This window comes from Nilaparvata lugens, chromosome 5 (assembly GCF_014356525.2).
Source record: "Nilaparvata lugens isolate BPH chromosome 5, ASM1435652v1, whole genome shotgun sequence".
NCBI classification, from domain to species: domain Eukaryota; kingdom Metazoa; phylum Arthropoda; class Insecta; order Hemiptera; family Delphacidae; genus Nilaparvata; species Nilaparvata lugens.
The window spans coordinates 3,683,856-3,703,638 of record NC_052508.1 but is presented as its reverse complement, the minus strand read 5'-3'; the positions used below and the strand labels follow the sequence as shown (position 1 = coordinate 3,703,638).

The window sequence follows — 19,783 nt, the reverse complement described above, 5'->3', positions numbered from 1 at the left end:
CTTCGGATTTAAAAGATTTTTTAATGGTTTTTGGATCTGACGTGAACAATGGTTAATTTGTTAAGTATACTGTATAAATACAGTCTCTCGTAACTAAATGTTTGAAGAAAGTGTTTCTCACATTTTCTTTGGTCTCATTTTCAAAAATCATTGAAATACTTCATACAAAAATTGCACATTTAACTCCTCTATAATGTTCATGAAATTCTCAAAACTTGGGGCAAAATATCAATATATCCACACATAACCTGGTTTTATTTTCGAAGGCAGGAATTCTATTCCATTTCAGTCGTATTGTTATTCCTGCAAAAGATATTGTGCCAAAACTTCAAGTATCGATTTACTGCTTTTCTAATTTTATTCATTTTTACCAATAGATTCATCTATAAGGATCACTTCAAAAACTAATTTCGCAGCAGTTTTCAATTTTCCAATGCAGCCAATTATAATAATTTTCCCCAACTTGCTGTGGAGATTTTTTGCATTCCGTTCGGTTTCGGTTTCCACTCAGTATAGTCGTTTTCACTTTATATAATCAATGAAAAGTTTGAATAATTCGTATCAAACTTTATGAATTAAACAGTTGAACTTTCAAGAAATACTACGGTATCTGTTATGAAGTTGGATAGTCAAGTGTTAATGTCAACATCGAAGTTGAACTTTCAACTTCTCCCAAGTCAACTTCAACAAAGCCGAAACTTTATCGAACTCCAGTTGAAACCTTATTATTAATTCGCAACAGATCAGATGGAAGTTGCTGTAGCGAATAAAACTATTTGCTCTATTCTGATGAATATATATTTTATTTTGCAGAATGACGAGAGAAAACACAGAACCGAAGTCTTTGTCCTTGTCGTAACCGAAGAACTACCAGAGTGGGAAGACTCACGAAGTATTGGTGATTATAATTTTATATAACATAAGATTCGTATTATGAAAAACACAAATTGAAAATGTTAACCTCTTTGAAATTGACAATTTCAATTTATGTTTAATTTCAATTTCAAATTCCAATTGAAATTGTCAACCACTATCATTAATAAAAGTGATAAGGTACTTTTATTAATAAAAGTGGTTGATAATTTCAATTTGTGTTTTTCATTATGGAAAAGTACCATATCACACACAACACAACTGTGACTTGTATTATTGTTATTATAATACTCTATTACCCTATATGTATGTTACTAGACTTTGTTACTTTAGTTTTGGTATTTTCTTCAAACCCTTGAATGATTCCGTACAAATGTGATATGATGCCACATTGGATAAAGATAAACAACAAATAAATCTCACATTCAGCCTTTGTCAGAATACAAATTATATACTTTTATTTATGTATTTAAACACGACATGCAGTCAAATATTAAGAAAATAATTGAAAACTTTTACTTGCTGACTGAAGTACTTTCGATTGTCTAGCGATCATTTTCAACAGAAAAACATGTTTTTAACTTAATTATCGCTAGACGGTCGAAAGTACTTCAGTCATTAAGTAAAAGTTTTCAATTATTTTCTTAATATTTGACTGCATGTCGTGTTCAAATTCATAAAAAAGTGTGTTAATACATCGCAGCTCGGAATGGATCAAGAAACTATCACCTACAAATTATATCTGTAGTTTGCTTTTGGTTCTAGTAGGCCTATTACGTATCATTCAAGAATCTCTTACATATATCACTTTTTATCAACATATTGAAAGGAAATAGTACTATACTAGAACTTGAACTGTAAAAAAGTAACCGAAATATTATTCACGATAATACAATAATAATACCCATCGATTATTACCAGAAACCGAAATTACAAGTAACCGAAATATTATTCACGATAATACAATAATAATACCCATCGATTATTACCAATGCATGATATTGTGAAAGTTTTCACTACTATGGTATTGAAAATTGAAGAAAAAAACGGTATCATTGACATTTCTTCCATTTTGTCATCTTCAACTATACTCCGGACCCCACAACTTCTACTCTGAATTTTCTTGCACAAAATACAAAGATAATCGGGCTGTAATTACAATGTCCGGTCAGAGATCTGTAGCCATTACATGCTCTCAATAATTCTGCTATGCTTGTTTTGGCTCTTTTAGATTGATGTTTATGAGTCTTTATACTTTTTGTATCACAGAATAAAGAATGCTGATATTGTTACTTCCTTAATGTTTTGTAATAAAATTAAAACTCTTTAGTGTTTCTTGATCAAATCCAGGAGAGAATTCACAAGTTATGTGGTCTAGAGTATAGATGAGGTTTGAGGATTGTTTGATACAGGATATTATTTTTCTGGAGATTTAAAAATCAATGTACCATTTTTAAATAGTTATTTGTATATCTAGAGTGAAAAGTACAACTTTTTCTCCCTGTGGGAAAAAGTTTGAAGCCCGAGGCGAAGCCGAAGGCAACAATTTTCCTGAGGGAGAAAAAGTATTTTTCGCTCGCGATGTACACAACATTTTTCCCCTATCTACATTTTTTTATAGAAACTGCAAATCAAATCATTTTATAACTTACATTATTGGTGACAATGTTTCCTAACAACTTAACCTAAAAACTAAAACCTAAAAACCTGTCGTCTGATTGGCACTGCCGATTGCACTATCTATCGGCAAAAGTTGTAACAATTATCAGCTGGGCGGCTTTCAAAAACGGCTGATTCCAGATCACGCGTTTCAGATTGAATTGCAGATGAAAAATATTTTTTTGGCTGGTATTTTGAATAGAATAAAATATGTATAAATGTTTATCGTCTACTAATATTAAGTATGTAATATCATACAAACATATATTTCATGAGTTGATCAAATTTCTGGATGTGGTATTGAATTCAGTTGACTCAATGACAGACACCTCTATCATGCTTCCTCATCTGAGCTTAGATCTTCTAACATATTTCAAATGTAAGTTATTGAAATAGAGATTCTTCCCATGTTATTTAAATGGAGTCACTTTTATGCTCTAGGGAGTTTTTCTTTTTTTCCGTCCCAAGAGCGAAAAAGTGACACTTTAGTATTATGTTCCAGGGAGTAAAGTAAGCACTTTGGACAGTAGCTGGAGGAAAAAACGTTTGATTAATGATACTTTGCGAGTGATGGCATTCATATGTTGAAACATGTTGTAAATGAAAAGTTTTAAAAAAGCGTAGGCTACTATGATTTTTCAATTTCCAGATAAATAAGAGTATTTATTTATTCCATTGACAATTACAAATCATAATTACAATTTATAATATGATTGGGAGAAGACAAGAGTAGTCCTCACCAAAAAGTTTATAAGCCTAATGATATTATTCCATTATTGTATTCTTCTAAGCATCATTGCTTTTCTAAATTATTGGAAATGTGTTGTGTGTTTCCAGGTCGCCAACGAAAATGGTTTTCACTTGAAGATGCACTTAAACAGCTGTCGCTGCACAAGCCAGTTCAGCTCACCTACCTTGAGTCGTTACTGACGCGACCACAGTCCAAAGTGACGTGAAGCCTCCCCACCCCCTTCACCACTCCCACCCCCCACTCCTCGCCTCAAGCAACAGTTGCGATCATGTCGGCGATTGATGCGATCGCAACGCAACGGTTCTCCCCCATTTTAATTAACATTTAATTGAACTAATATTTTTTCATTTGAAAAAAACACCCACGGTTGAAAAGCGTTTGAATGTTTTTTTTTTGTACTTGTAACCGAATTTATTTTTTATATTGTATTAGATTACATTCTGTTTTCCGGAATCAATTAGATAATTTTTTTATCGTTGACTAAGTTGTACTATCGGATATGAATGCAAGGAATACGAAATCTAGATTAATAACAACAGCTTTTGACGCTTCATCAAAAAATACTTGCAGATCTCATAAAATGCTACTAGATATTATAACTAATTCAAATCATCAACGACATTCATGTGACATTAAAGGCAACCTGAATTATAGAGTAAGCTACCAACAACAAAACTAGAAAAACTAAAAAAAAATATTTTTATAATGCAAATATTATACCTAATTGAAATAAAATATATTTGGGAGATAATTGAAAGATTAAATCTCATTAATTTTAATATTATAGAGTCAATTAAAAATAGTTAAATAAAATCTTACGAGTTAGACTTATATTAAGAGGATTTTAAAATACGCTTCATTTGTTACAAATACGAAATGAACAATGTTAACTATTTAATTAAAAACTATCATCATGATACAGTGTGATTACCAAAGCGATAAATCTATCAACACTAAGCTTCTAATTGCTAAATACTGCAATAAATTTTATAAGGATTTTATGATTCAAAGAAATTATTATCAACTTACTGACCGATTGCTACTGTTGAAAGCCAGTTTTTTTTCAATTCAATTGTTAGAACGTCGCTTACATTCACAATGTACTGCAATATTCATCTTAATACTCATACATACCACCATAATAATAGTGATTTTCGTATAAGGCTTTGTTTTTTGTTATTTTTGATATTATAATGATATTAGATTTGATTGATCAGAGAACTGTATTCACTATTGAATTTGTAACTTGGATGACTATGTCAGTTTGTTTAGTGTATTTTATAGTTTTGCAAACCAATGTAGTTAAATCTTTCAACAGAAATATAAAATTTATACTATGACAAGCATTTACTGTAATCGAATTTATTTATTCACTCCAATCCTGAGTAATTCAATTCCTTCATCAGGTTAACAGCCAGTAGCCATTGAAAGCTAATCATATAATTATGTAATCAGTATCAATTTTGATCCCCGATCAACACCATGCTGGGTGCAATCTAGCTACCCAGAATAATAGTATAGAGAAAACATAAATACTAACTGAATTATCTATTCTTATTTTATAATAATAGGTACAATCCAGAATAATTAGTAAAGAGATGAAGCATTCATCTATGATAGAATTAATCTATGCTTCTATGGTAACGATTAGGTACGAGCATATAATTAAAACATTTTCTGATTGAATTTCCGTAAAAACTATTTAATTCGACTCAAATAAAAACATAAAAGACAACATTACATCATATATATATATTTTTAAATCAACAAAATGTTCAACATCACGGATGCTTCTCATCAATGAGTCTTATTCTACTATTCTCTCCAATTTTGACTTTATTTTTGAAAAGGAAATGCCACCTCAAGCTGCCTCTTCTCTGGCTCTGAGCTTCATTGCAATGGCGGCCGTCAGACCTGCACCCTTGCCACTGCCGTCTTCAGCCAGCATCAATCGGAACTGAAACAACAATATTCACTTGTTGAAAGTCCTATCATAGAGAAACAATAAGTAGATATCCCATGGTATAGGGCGTTTATGTCGCAACTTGTACTGTTATCTCAAGCTGATAGTGCACGTAATTCTTTACCGTGAAGGTTTATGACGCTGGTAGTCTCTCATATGTGCCGTTCATACACTCTTACCCGGTTAAAACAGTAAAAATCTACAGTAAACGGCTTGAGATAACAGTAAAAGTTGCGACATAAACGCCCTATGCCATGGGAAATCTACATACGCTCTTTTTTACTTTCCTTGCCCTATTACCATAGGTAAGGAAAGTATTGCTTTCCAAAAAAAAATTAAGGTACCCTAATTTCAAGTTTTCTATACGTTTCATGGTCCCCTGAGTCCAAAAACATGATTTTTGGCTGTTGGTCTGTGTGTGTGTATGTCTGTGAACACGATAACTCCATTCCTAATTAACCGATTGACTTGAAATTTTAAACTGAAGGTCTTTATACCATGAGGATCCGACAATAAGAAATTCAATAAAATTCAATTTAAGATGGCGGATAATTATTAAAAAACCATGTTTTTCACGGTTTTCTCGAAAACGGCTCTAACGATTTCCTTCAAATTTATACCATGGATATCTATTTATAAGCCCTATCAACTGACATGAGTCTCATTTCTGGGAAAAATGCAGGAGCTCCGTAAGAGAAAAATGGCGGATAATATTACTAAAAAACCATGTTTTTCACGATTTTCTCGAAAACGGCTCTAACGATTTCCTTCAAATTTATACCATGGATATCTATTTATAAGCCCTATCGAGTGACCTGGCTGGCTCAGATCTGATGTCAGAGTTTTCAGGTCGCAGCTGATCAATTTCAGGGCCTCTGACATGACCTAACGACTGCTTTTTAGCCATCCGAAACATGGGAGTGGCCCGAGATAATTATCTTATAATGTATATTTGCTACTTTTCTCATTTCTTGGAGTTGAAATAATAATTATTAATAGAAAAGAACTATTATTGAATAGAACGAATTGAATAGAAAGAACTATGATGAGAATTCGTAAATGATGATTATTTAATTATGATTTAGATGAACATTAGTCTTGTTTTGGATTTCTAGATTGGGATTTTATCATAAATGTAGGGTAGCCATTGAAATGATTCTTATCTAAATCTAACCACAGTCATTTTTACCAACTTAATGTTTGTTTTCGTGCACTAATCCTCCATATAACCCACCAACTATTTTGTGTTGCCATGTTGCAAATCTGGAGTGCAGAAAAATTTTTTCCCGCACTAGAGCGGAAAAGTGAATCTTTGCGTTCTGTAATCAGTGCAGGAATCATCACTTTTCAAGGTAACTGTAGGAAATAGTATATTTCGCACCTAGAGCAGAAAATGAGATTTTTCCAGCTCGAAATCGGTTTTCAAGTCCGAGGCCGTAGGCCGAGGACTAGAAAAGATTGAGAGCTGGAAAAACATTTTTGCTCGTGGTGCGAACGATATTTTTCGCCACACTACAGGTATTGCTGACAAAATAAATAAAGAATACAAAATAAAGAATACTCGTTAAGCTATCGTACCTATCTCTTGATTTTAGTGGTAGAAGATTTGCAGTCAGGATTTCAGATTCTTTTAAAATTTCACTTGGAATACCACAGTCATCTTCAAGCATTTTTGAAAATTCGGAATTCACTAATCAACAATAAATAATTGAATAAAACTGGTTGCGAAGCGAATTAGTTTGATTCGAAACTGGAACTAAAATCATGGCGACTTCAGCTTATTATGAAAGTGGACACTCGCCCGATCTAGCGGATGACTTATTAATAATAATTAGCGCGTTGTTTCCAGCCATAAGCGGCTGGAAAGAGACAACTTTCTGGCCTAGACCGGAAAAGAAACCCTTTTCTGACGTCGTCTGCAAACAAGGTCTTTCAGATCTACGTAGGGACTGGAAAACAGCTGCTTTCTGTGCAGTGTGGCGAAAATTATTATTAATAAGTCATCCACTAGATCGGGCGAGTGTCCACTTTCATAATAAGCTGAAGTCGCCATGATTTTAGTTCCAGTTTCGAATCAAACTAATTCGCTTCGCAACCAGTTTTATTCAATTATTTATTGTTGATTAGTGCATTCCGAATTTTCAAAAATGCTTGAAGATGACTGTGGTATTCCAAGTGAAATTTTAAAAGAATCTGAAATCCTGACTGCTAATCTTCTACCACTAAAATCAAGAGATAGGTACGATAGCTTAACGAGTATTCTTTATTTTGTATTCTTTATTTATTTTGTCAGCAATACCTGTAGTGTGGCGAAAAATATCGTTCGCACCACGGGCAAAAATGTTTTTCCAGCTCTCAATCTTTTCTAGTCCTCGGCCTACGGCCTCGGACTTGAAACCCGATTTCGAGCTGGAAAAATCTCATTTTCTGCTCTAGGTGCGAAATATACTATAGCGCGTTGTTTCCAGCCATAAGCGGCCGGAAAGAGACAACTTTCTGGCCTAGACCGGAAAAGAAACCCTTTTCTGACGTCGTCTGCAAACAAGGTCTTTCAGATCTACGTAGGGACTGGAAAACAGCTGCTTTCTGTGCAGTGTGGCGAAAACAATATTATATATACACATATATGGTAGTCTGATCGTAGTTTCAAATATGTTGCTTACAGTTCAATGAGCAAGGAAAGTTGTGTGAGTGCGCCACACCAGATTTTTCTCTATGGTCATATTCACTAAAGCACGCTGCACACAGGAAAATGAGTAGCGGCTGCGGGAACGCCGAATTGGAACTCAATGTACATGGCATGACAATTCTGTGTTCATGGTACAGCTAGTGGACGCTACTATTGTCACTTTGCGCAGGCTGCTTTAGTGAAAAAACAAAGCTGTTGTGAATCGGAACGAAAAGAAAGGAAAGACAATAGCATAAGAAGATATCTCATGGTATAAGTAGTTAATGTTCCAAATTTCAAGCCGATATATTGTTAACTAAAGCCGATTACTGTTAACTACTGTCTATTATTACTGTTTTGTTGGGTTGAAAGTGTAAGAACGGCACAGTATGAGAGATTAGTAGCGTCTCATAGCTTTACGTAAAACAACTACTAGGACTATCAGCTTGAGTTAACATTGAAAATTGGAACATAAACGCCCTATACCATGGGATATCTTCTTGTGCTATCCTTTCCCTATGGCAATAGAGACTAATTCAGACTAGTTTTAGACAAATTAAATTTGAAGGCTAGTACTATTATTGGAATTATGTGTTCCCGCGACAGCTAGTATAGGTTTATTGGACGCTAATATTGTCCCTGTGTGTAGGCTGTTTTAGTGAAAAAACGTAGCGGTTGTGAATCGGAACGAAAAAGGAAGAAAATGCAATATACACTTATTATTACTTTAGTATGAATACGAAAAAGGTGTAGGGTTAATCACCTTTAAATTTAACATATTTTTGTGCTACCGGACCCTATAGTTTTAGATCTAGAAAATACTTGGATTATCAAGTTTTGAAACAGTTTTAGACGGCGTAGTTTCAAATGATGTTTCATTATAAGTCTCGTTTAAGCTCGGGACACATATAACCGCACCGAGCCCATGCTGAGATACGGCCGAGCTACGTCCGCGACACGGTGATGATTGTAGGAGAAGGAGAACACACATATCCGTGCGACAGCCGAGCGGCAGTGTCTCAGTTCTGTAGTGCTACTGTGCTCTGATTTCTGAATGTGTTTACTATTATTAATAATATAACACTATTAAAGCTTATTACATCCGATTTAAATGTATATTTTTGAATTTTAAACTAATTACCTGTAGAAGATGAGAAGCATAGTCCTGGTATATATTTCGGTGCATAACAATACCACAATAAGTCGTATCGGAAATATATATCAGCAATAAAATTGTTATCTTCTGCCTAATGTATCTAAACGTAATTTGTTCAAAATTTAAGACACAGTCAGGGTTCCTTCTTTTATACTTTTTGTTGTTTATTTTATTATTTATTATATTATGTCTATCATACCTTTGGCTTGACTTATTATTTGGTTATACTTTTACTTTTGGTTTAACTTATTTTCCGCTCAACCATATTTCTCTCATCACTTTGATCATAAAAAACTGGAAAATTCCGTATCTCATCAATAAGTTTTTCACTCTCTATGTTAAACGAGCCCGCACCATCTCCGTCAAAAAGTAAACTGAACTAGTCGGCGACGGTGCGGGCACGGCTCGGGCAACAAACACGGTGACGGTGCTGACGCGGTGCGGTAATATGTGTCCCTAGACACATTTGAAAACATTCATTTTTTCACTCGCCGTAGTACGTCCGTCACACGACCGTGCCGCGGCGCGGACTCGGTGCGGATATGTGTGTCCCGGCCATAATTTGTTAATTTGAGTATGGTCGGTTGTACGAGTTGGCTCGTATTATTGGTGCAACTGCATTCTGTAGACAATATTGTGATCACCCAAAATCGTTTAAGACAATTGTGATCACCCAGAATCGAATGGTTCCAAGATAACAGGTATCTCAAAAAAGAATTGCTATGTTTTGACATAAAAGGGAATAACCTTTTTAGGATGAAAGTTCAGTAATCCAATTTTTCTTGTGCAGTGCGTAGACCGCTGCAACTATGTCCAGCTTGTAGATCTCGCTTACGTATAAAAGATCATTGTTGTTCACAAAATTCCGCAGTATGAACCTCATTTTACATAAAATACATTATTTATAATAGAAACCGACTCTTTATCTTAATATTAGAAGAGCGATATTGAGGAGCTTACTGCATATTGTGGAGCAAGGAGCCTTATAAAGTGATCCATCCACTTCTGAAACCTGGGGTGGTACTTGTACAAAGACCCATCCACAGCGATGGTTGAGTCTGGCCGGTCCATGTGCTGCAGAATAGCTGCTAAACCTACAAATTGACAAATACAGAATGTTGTTGATAAATCAGTCATTATTGATTAAAACTTGGGGGGGTTTCTCTTATAAAGTTTTTACATAAAAGCATAGCCACCTGTAATACAGTATTACACCTGTATTAGAGGTGGCTATGGTGAAAGCCATTTAGAACATGAGAAATTGGAATAAATTATTATAAAGAAAGAATTAGTCTACATCCAAGCATAGAGGCAGTAGCATAGGAAGATATTGGATGGTATAGGTCGTTTATGTTTCAAATTTCAAACCGATTTTTTGTCAATTCAAGCCAACTACTGTCTTCTGTCTTATTACTATTTTGACTGGGGGAGAGTATAAGAACAGCACAGTATTACAGACTACCAGTCACATAGCTTCACGAAAAATAACTAAGTGGGATATCGGCTTTAGTGGAATTTGGAACATAAATATATACCATGTACCATCTTATTATGCTATCTTTTCTCTATAATCCATGTCACCTGAAATTTGATTGAATAAAAACACAATGTATTTGTTTTTTCCACTTTTGAGTATGCAATTCTCCTTTCCAATATATTGTGTTTTCATTTTATCATGGAAAATTTCTACATCTCTGAATACAGTGTTCAAATGAATAAATTATACATTGCAAACACAAAGAAATTACATAGTCTAACCTAGTAGAAAAGGAGGAGCCAAGAGACTCAGTACAAACCTGTTGAGACAAGAAGAGCTGCCCTGAGAGAGACGATTTCGCACACATATTTAACAACTGCAAGATCATCAGGTGTAGTCAACTCCACGTCGAAATCCTCAGAAAGAATGGTCTCTGTGTGCATGGTTCCCTCATCTACACAATCCCTGAAAAGAAAGAAAAACAGTCCAACATTATTTTATTATTCATTTATTATGTTTTGAGGTTCGTAGATATCATCAATCACCCATTCACTCCTAACTCACTCTACTCTCGCCTTAGATGGAATATTATTCATACCTGAACATTACGTAAAGCAAGAATCAATGAGAAAATTATCCAATAGGAATAATAGCGCATAACGCTGATAGAGAACTTCGTCCTCCCTCTAGAGATTTATGTAATTTAGGAATGCTCCTATTCAGTACCATTGAAATCATGAAAAATATACAATAATGAACTGATATTATTCGTTGAATCCTATGAATGTACTGAAGTTCCCATTTAATCGACTGGTCGGACAGAAAAAAACAAAAGATGACAAATATTATGCAATCTATAATAGATAATCTTTGTTGGAGTTCAGAGATTCAAGGCCCGAGAATCAATATACTTGTTATCCTTTGTTGGAGATCAAGGCCCGATCTCCTGTGAGATACGCCCTGAGCAGCCTGGACCCATTTCCTCCCGTTTATTAAACATATGATTTTTTTAATTAATCATTCACTAAAACACATTAAATGATTTTTTAGGTTACATTTCATAGCATTTCTCCTAATATTTTCTTTTACTTAAATGTTTTAGTACATTACAAAGCCTGGGAAAAAATATACTTGCACTGAATTTTGCATCCTAAATATTTTCCATCCTGGGCAGTCCCACTGATCCATGGCCATTATAGTTTTTCTATAGCTATAACAAAGATGGCCGTGACTGATCCCAATTATAGACAAGGACCCGATCTTGAAGTAAAATTGGAAATGGACAGCTGAACAAACTGATGGGAACAATAAGAGCTTCACATCGTAGCTGGCACCTAAGGTTACTGAATATGACATTATAGGGTCTGTATGTACCTTTTCCCTATGATGGTATTCATAGGGAAAAGGTAGAATAAGGAAAATCTCATGATATAGGCTATAGGACGCTTATGATCCAAATTTTAGTGCTCCGCCAAACCGATCATTTTTTATTACTGTCGACTATTGTCGATTACTACTGTATTGGCCAGGTGAAGGTGTATGAGCGGCACAGTATGAGTACAGAGGCTATAAAGTCACTTTAAGTATCAAGGTCTATAGAAATATTCTACAGACTACAAACCTTGGTTCTTCTTTCTACAGAACTTGGTAAGTATGAGAGACTACAAGTGAAATTGTAGTAAAATTGTAGTGAAATTGAAATACTACTCGTATTCACGAGAAAGAATACGTGGACATTTGGCTTGGCATAACAGTGAAATTCAGAGCATAAACACCCTATATCATGAGGAATCTTCTTATGCTATCTTCTCTCTATGAAAACTTAATAAAAGTCAGTGAATTTTCACTTACTGGTCGATGAGAGATACGTAGCTCGTTCGGAATGAATTGATGTGCGTGAGTTTGGGGGGCACATCTCCGTCGAAGAGCAGCTCCTCCTCAATAAGTTTGACTAGGATCACTCGAACGATCTCTCCCAAGTATTTGCCTCCTATATACTTTTCAAACCTGAAAAATAAATTCATTTTTTAATCATGAAATCCTTACTTCGAATTATTCATAGTTTGATCGATTTCTAACATCCAAGTTAGTGAAACTACTCTAATAAATTGGCCTACATCATCTTAATTGTGTAAGGACGCTGATGAACTTATCCACTGCTGTTCTAAAACTGAAACTAAGCATCTTTGTTTTAATTTTTCTAAACTCTCGTTTTCTAGTACAGTAATAATCTTATGAATCCACTTATGATTGTTGCTGTTACGTTTTCTTAAGGATCCCAATAACGAAGTTTGAAAGGACATTTCAAATGAATAATTCAACTGCTCTTGATCATCCACTGTTCTTAAAAAGTCTTATTGAATAAGCGAAGTGAATTCTATGTTTCAAGTCAATCGGCGTTTGTCTATTGGTTTGTTTGTACCGCAGTTACAGTCGCAGTTATGGACCGATTTGGATAAAATTTGGTATACAAGTACTTTGAAACAAGGCGCTGAAACGTATATATTTAATTTTTTTTAAAACATCCCCGTTTCAAGATGGCGGCCCTTTATTTGGAAATGTTACCCTAAAAATCAAACTTTTCAATACTTTATCGGATCAGGTTCAAATTGGGCTCATTCTTCTCAGCGCTTCAAAGTGGCATTATTTCATGTATCACATGTTCAAATTTATTTTCATTTTTGGAATGAGAATTTTTTTCAAAGACCCAATCCAAGTTTCGGATTTTTTTTATCTTTTTAACCGTGCTTCCGAGCTCAAAAGTGTAGAGGACCATTATTCTTCAGCGCTCCAAGGCGGTCTTATTTCATAAATCGCATGTTTAAAATTAAAAAAAAAAAAAATAGAATTTGATGATTATTTTCCAAGTCCCAGATTTCAAGTTTCAGATTTTTCATCTCTTCGAGCGTGCATCCTAGCTCGAAAGTGTAATTTTAACTTCTATTTCTCAGCGTCCTCCACCGATCCTATTGCATATATCATCATATTCTAAATCCAATTTGTAAGTGTGTTTGTGTGTGAATAGGCGGGCGTATATGTGAGTAGTGATGTTAGTGAGTGCAGCGAGTTCTACTGTTCTCCGAACTACTAGTTTTTTCATATAAAAGTATTTTTCTACAACTGCGCGTAAAAAAAGAATTAACATACTCAATTCTCCTCGTAAAACAGCTTATTTATGAGGAGAATCTACTTTTTCGCTCGCTAATCATCTGCGCATGCGCAGTAGATTTTCTTTACGCTTGCTAATCATTCGCGCATGCGCAGAAGAGTTTCTTTACGCTCGCTAATCAGCTGATGACAAGCAGCTCGCCAAAAGTAGGTCAGATCTTGACCTAAAAAGTCGGTAATTGTACCGGTTCTGCACTCTGCAGCCATGATGGATATCAGCGAAGACGTATTATTATTAAATCCGCCAGATATAATTAATTTAACAGGTTTGGGCAATTATTGTAGAACAAATTTTGTATGTAATTCGCGCCTAATGCTTCTTTATCGCTCTTGCAAAATTATCACGCTCCGCTTCGTGTCGCGTGATAACTGTTTTGCATGAGCGATAAAGTCACGCATTACGCTCTTAATTCATAAATAGCTATTTTCTTTAAAGTTATAATAGTTTTACATTTTATTGTTGGCTTTACTGTTAATTATTCAAGTTATTTAGGCTGACCAGATTATAACCAAACATTTTGAAAAAATGAAGACAATCTCTACTTACATGAAGGATTTTTTTATAAGCGAATTGTCATCGACTTGTCTGTCAAAGTCTGTTTTAATGAAATCCAAAACTCCATTGTCACCGAACGCTCCCCATTCAACATCGATTACAATCTGAAAATTGAATTTTAGTTTTATTTTATGCTGAAAATTGTATGCATTGATTCACCATTGAAGTGAATAGTTTGGAGCTAATTTGAGTCTAAACTCAAGCTTGGAACCATCTCATACCCAATGTGCTGAGTGGAGACATCAATATAATTTCATTCATGGAGAACTGATCGTACAATATTGATCAAAAACAAAATTTAATTTTATGTAACCAGTAAAAAATTCAGATTTAGACATTCTAAGTACCCAAGGTCGTGATAAACATTATTATAACATGGCAGGCCTATATAAATAATGGTATGAAACATTTCAACAGTACAATACTGCACTGCGTGACTTAACTCAAAATCTCACATAACTTGACATCTTGTGTGATCAATCTTTTTAACAAAACTTGCATCCTCACCTCATTGTTAATTCACAAGAGTGATTAATGAGTAACTTTTCGTAATGAAAATTCACTGGAATGTGGAAATATATTAGACCTACGTTACGATTGAATGAATCTGAATTATTTACAATGTGGATAATAACGCATAAGGCAACTTGCTGAAGAGTAAAGCGTTGCGCACACCATTGCAAATCACATGACTATTTCAACCATTCAAACACGGCTTGAAAATTTTCCCGCTGCCATCGCCGTCATACGATTCGCAGTCGTGTGTGCAATTCTTTAGAGAGAAGATAAAAATATGATACCTCTTTCTCACCATCTTTGTAATTTTATAATATCGTATATCATAATGTGATGTTATTTAAGAGTCTGCATTATTTGTAATCGATATTTTACTTACGTGATTGAGAAATACTTCTAAAGGCCGGTTTCCTAGCTCGGGATTTAGCTTAGACCTAGACTTTAAACAGCTAGAGTCAGAAAATTGGTTTCCGAAAAGGGGCGTAGTCGCAGTCCACTTTTAAATTGAATTTCAAAAAACTAGAAAACTGAACACAACATGAAATAAAGAGAAAATTGTGTTAAGTTTCAGCTATTTTGAATTATTAAGGAATGTTTCATTTCGTTAAGGAAAAACGTTTCCGATTATAGAAATGAGAAAATGAAGTTTATCATTAAACTGCGACTACGTCCCGTTTCGGAAAGCCAAGTTTCAGACTACAGCTGTTTAAAGTCTAGAACTAGAGCTCGGAAACCGGCCCTAAGAGCTTGTTCACATGACAGCGATTTACGCTCGGTTGTCGCGCGTTTGAGCAACCGAGCGGTTGCCAGGTATAGGGAAAGACATGCTGCCGTACACATGCAACGCTCGGTTTGAGCAGTCGCCGGCAAATCGCGGCGGTTGTAGTTTTCAGTCCAACCGCTCGGCTGACGTTCTGTTGCCGGGCGGTTCGACATACTCGAGCAGGCATGAGAGCGTACACATGTCTTCAGTCAACCGAGCGGTTTCGAGCAGAGCAGTTCCCATAGTGCACTTTCTATTACAATTTCAGTTCAATTAAAATTTCATTATGTTACAATTCTCAGTTAAGTTAGTTGGTTAGTTCAGTTTAAGTTAGTTTGTAGGGGATCATAGTTCATAGTAGTATCTAGTAGGCCTATAATCCTTTGACACTGAATTGTTTATCGATGAAGTGGCGAAAAGAAAGTGCATTTGAGACATGGAGTGCTCGGATTACAGGAATAGAGTTCTGAAAAGGTCTGCTTGGCAGGAGATAACAGACACTTTTTTCAGAGAGCAGCAGTTCACAGGAGCAAAAAACAACCTTAGATAAATATACTCATTATGTATTTGATTTTTTTTTAATGACACCAGCATGATGATATTCAACACACAGTAATATGGATAATGTAAGAAGCAGTAATATAGCAAGGTTCATTGAACCCTTAACCGAGCGCAAACCGCTCATGAATCGCTGAAATGTGTACGAGGCTGGCAAACCGAGCGATTTGCCAATTGAGTGACAACCGAGCGATTTGCCAATTGAGTGACAACCGAGCGATTTGCCAATTGAGTGACAACCGAGCGATTTGCCAATTTAGTGACAACCGAGCGTAAATCGCTGTCATGTGAACAAGCTCTAAGAAATTAAATAAAACTATGGAAACCAGGTCACATCTCAATACTTACAATCGATAAGACAAAGTAGAAAATCATAGTTTGATAGACAACTTTCAGATAGTAAAGGGGGAAATAATTTGAATAAAACATGATAATAAAGAGTTGATGAATGCCTAGAGTTGAAATAGTTTGACTACAACATTTTCGGTCTTGATCCAGTTCTCAATTTTTGTTTCAAGTGCTTTAGAGGGTTTTATTTTTATAAAATGTTCTGGAATAATATTTATTAGTTTATTTACTATGTAGTTGAATTGTCTTCTGCATATAGTTAAGTCAGTTCGAGGAACAATATATCTGTTTGCAGATCTGAAAATATAATTAGTTTGATGCAATGTAAAGATATCTGTATGATTGCTGATATATTTAATTCGATTTCTAATATATAGCTGAAATTGAATTTCGAAAAACTATAAACTGAACACAACATAAAATAAAGAGAAAATAGTGTAAAGTTTCAGCTATTTGAATTATTTAGGAATGTTTCATTTCGTTAATGAAAAACGTTTTCAATTATAGAAATGAGAAAATGAAGTTTATCATTAGAACTGCGACTACGTCCCGTTTCGGAAAGCCAATTTCCAGACTACAGCTGTTTAAAGTCTAGAACTAGAGCTCGGAAACCGGCCCTAAGAGCTTGTTCACATGACAGCGATTTACGCTCGGTTGTCGCGCGTTTGAGCAACCGAGCGGTTGCCAGGTATAGGGAAAGACATGCTGCCGTACATATGCAACGCTCGGTTTGAGCAGTCGCCGGCGAATCGCGGCGGTTGTAGTTTTCAGTCCAACCGCTCAGCTGACGTTCTGTTGCCGGGCGGTTCGATATACTAGAGCAGGCATGAGAGCGTACACATGTCTTCAGTCAACCGAGCGGTTTCGAGCAGAGCAGTTCCCATAGTGCACTTTCTATTACAATTTCAGTTCAATTAAAATTTCATTATGTTACAATTCTCAGTTAAGTTAGTTGGTTAGTTCAGTTTAAGTTAGTTTGTAGGGGATCATAGTTCATAGTAGTATCTAGTAGGCCTATAATCCTTTGACACTGAATTGTTTATCGATGAAGTGGCGAAAAGAATGTGCATTTGAGACATGGAGTGCTCGGATTACAGGAATAGAGTTCTGAAAAGGTCTGCTTGGCAGGAGATAACAGACACTTTCTTCAGAGAGCAGCAGTTTACAGGAGCAAAAAACAACCTTAGATAAATATACTCATTATGTATTTGATTTTTTTTTTAATGACACCAGCATGATGATATTCAACACACAGTAATATGGATAATGTAAGAAGCAGTAATATAGCAAGGTTCATTGAACCCTTAACCGAGCGCAAACCGCTCATGAATCGCTGAAATGTGTACGAGGCTGGCAAACCGAGCGATTTGCCAATTGAGTGACAACCGAGCGATTTGCCAATTGAGTGACAACCGAGCGATTTGCCAATTGAGTGACAACCGAGCGATTTGCCAATTTAGTGACAACCGAGCGTAAATCGCTGTCATGTGAACAAGCTCTAAGAAATTAAATAAGACTCAAGCACTAGGAAACTTAGGTTTCTAGGACAATCATTAAATAGAATAAACCATAAAATCTATAGGTTTAATGACTCATAAGATTTAATAAGTGACCTAGAAAACGGGTCTAGGATGTTCAAATTAATCAAAAACTAAGATGAAATTTGAAAGTATAAAGCAGATTAATGAAGAGATAGGGAGCGTAGGCCATATGGTACCTCTTTCTCACCATGTCGCTTGGACTCCCAGTGATGCACCCTGTCTGCGCGCTCCAGATAGCAGGCATTGCTGCCTGTGCCCAGAATCAGGCCAACTGTGGTCCTGTGGTCCAGTAGCGCACCTTGCATCAGTGTACCTGGCAAGCCACAAACCACAGACATTTACTAAAAATGAAACAACTTTTCAAACCGAAAGTCACAACACAGTTTGATATCAATTTCAAACCTCACTTCATTACACATGTTAATCTGGACGTCATCTGGTGAAAAATATAAGACATAATATTGTTAGTATGGAGATTATTTACTATTTGAATACTGTTTTGCAAGACATTTTCTAGATATAGTTGCATAGAATAAGCATACTACATGAAAACACGCTTTCATGCTTTCTCTACATTGTAATTGATAAATACATAGTTAACTTTACATAAGGCCGAAGACACTGTCAACTCTCCTTTGCAAAACATAGACAAGCTATAAGACATTTAAAAAAAAATTTAGGAATGTTATTTCTTATTTCACCTTTATTTTACAAGACATCACGCTTCAAGTCCCCAGTTCAATTCTTAGTTGAAACCTTGAATTTCTTAGCACTATATTCCTCTTTTTATTAAAGCATAGACCTCATACTTATAATTTGAAGTAAACAGAATAAATAATCTAATTTGAAGTGGATACAATTTTTTCAATATTTCAATCGACTATATGGCTGATAAGTTGAACGATTTATATTACATGGGTGAAAATTCACTGGGTTAATATTGTTAGTATAAAAATAATACAATGTAATTTCATTCTAAAGGTGCGTACAGATATACGCGCCGCGAACATGAGCAATTCACTTTTAATCAGCTGATTATATCTGTTTTTTACAGAAACGGTAAGATACAGATATAAAAAGCTTGGCATCAGCTGATTAAAAGTGAATTGCTCATGTTCGCGGCGCGTGAGTCTGTACGCACCTTAATAGGCAAAACTATTCCTGAGCAATGGCTTATCTTGTAGAGCTATACAGTACCAAGGATAGTAAATAGCATAAAAGTAATGAAGCCTACAATGCGCAATAGCTTATATATCACAGCTTTAATCACCAGTAGGAACAGTGAATGTTTGATAAGAGAGGCTGAGAGGTGTCTTGCTGAATTAGATTCGTGATTTGTTCAGAATAGTCTTAGTTTGAACAACAAAAAAACTAAAGTAGTTCTCTTTAGTAGAGAGTAAAGAGTTTTGGAATAAACTTGAATCTTCTGAAAAAGTTGAAACTTCTGATTCCACGACATTCTTGGGTCTGATGTTGGAGAGTGATTCGAAATGGAAGCTACATATTTCTCATGTCACTAGTAAACTGAATATAGCTTTGTTTGCATCAAGAGTAATGGCTAGATTAGGGAGTGAAAAACTGTTCTTTTGGTATATCACGCTTATTTTCTGTCAGTTATGAGATATGGAGTAATTTTTGGGAAAAGTATAGAGAATAATGGAATATTCATACTGCAGAAGAAAGCCATTGGGATAATTTATAAGATTAATACAATGCGTTCTTGCAGACCTTATTTTGAAGAAAAGAGATTGCTGACGGCTCCTGATATTTATATATTAGATTTAGC

At 35.2% G+C, this 19,783-nt stretch overlaps 2 protein-coding genes across 8 annotated transcripts in view; one reads left to right on the top strand and one right to left on the bottom strand.

Moving 5' to 3' along the window:
* LOC111043461 (diphosphoinositol polyphosphate phosphohydrolase 1) overlaps nt 1–4,629 on the top strand; it is a 34,538-nt gene extending 29,909 nt beyond the window's left edge. For 2 of the 4 annotated variants that reach the window (XM_022328420.2, XM_022328421.2), the window contains exons 3-4: nt 814–898; nt 3,370–4,629. In XM_022328420.2, the coding sequence (XP_022184112.1) occupies nt 814–898; nt 3,370–3,488 (204 nt within the window). In that variant the 3' untranslated portion in view covers nt 3,489–4,629. The remainder of the gene's footprint in view (nt 1–813; nt 899–3,369) is intronic. The other 2 variants (XM_022328422.2, XM_022328423.2) reach the window with 1 other exon arrangement.
* Nucleotides 4,630–4,964: 335 nt separating this feature from the next.
* Nucleotides 4,965–19,783, bottom strand: part of LOC111043460 (hexokinase-1) — a 31,937-nt gene continuing 17,118 nt past the window's right edge. For all 4 annotated transcript variants that reach the window (XM_022328418.2, XM_022328419.2, XM_039429732.1 and 1 more), the window contains exons 6-11: nt 18,174–18,310; nt 14,263–14,375; nt 12,399–12,554; nt 10,867–11,012; nt 10,031–10,164; nt 4,965–5,240 (exon numbers count right to left, since the gene is read on the bottom strand). In XM_022328418.2, the coding sequence (XP_022184110.1) occupies nt 5,145–5,240; nt 10,031–10,164; nt 10,867–11,012; nt 12,399–12,554; nt 14,263–14,375; nt 18,174–18,310 (782 nt within the window). In that variant the 3' untranslated portion in view covers nt 4,965–5,144. The remainder of the gene's footprint in view (nt 5,241–10,030; nt 10,165–10,866; nt 11,013–12,398; nt 12,555–14,262; nt 14,376–18,173; nt 18,311–19,783) is intronic.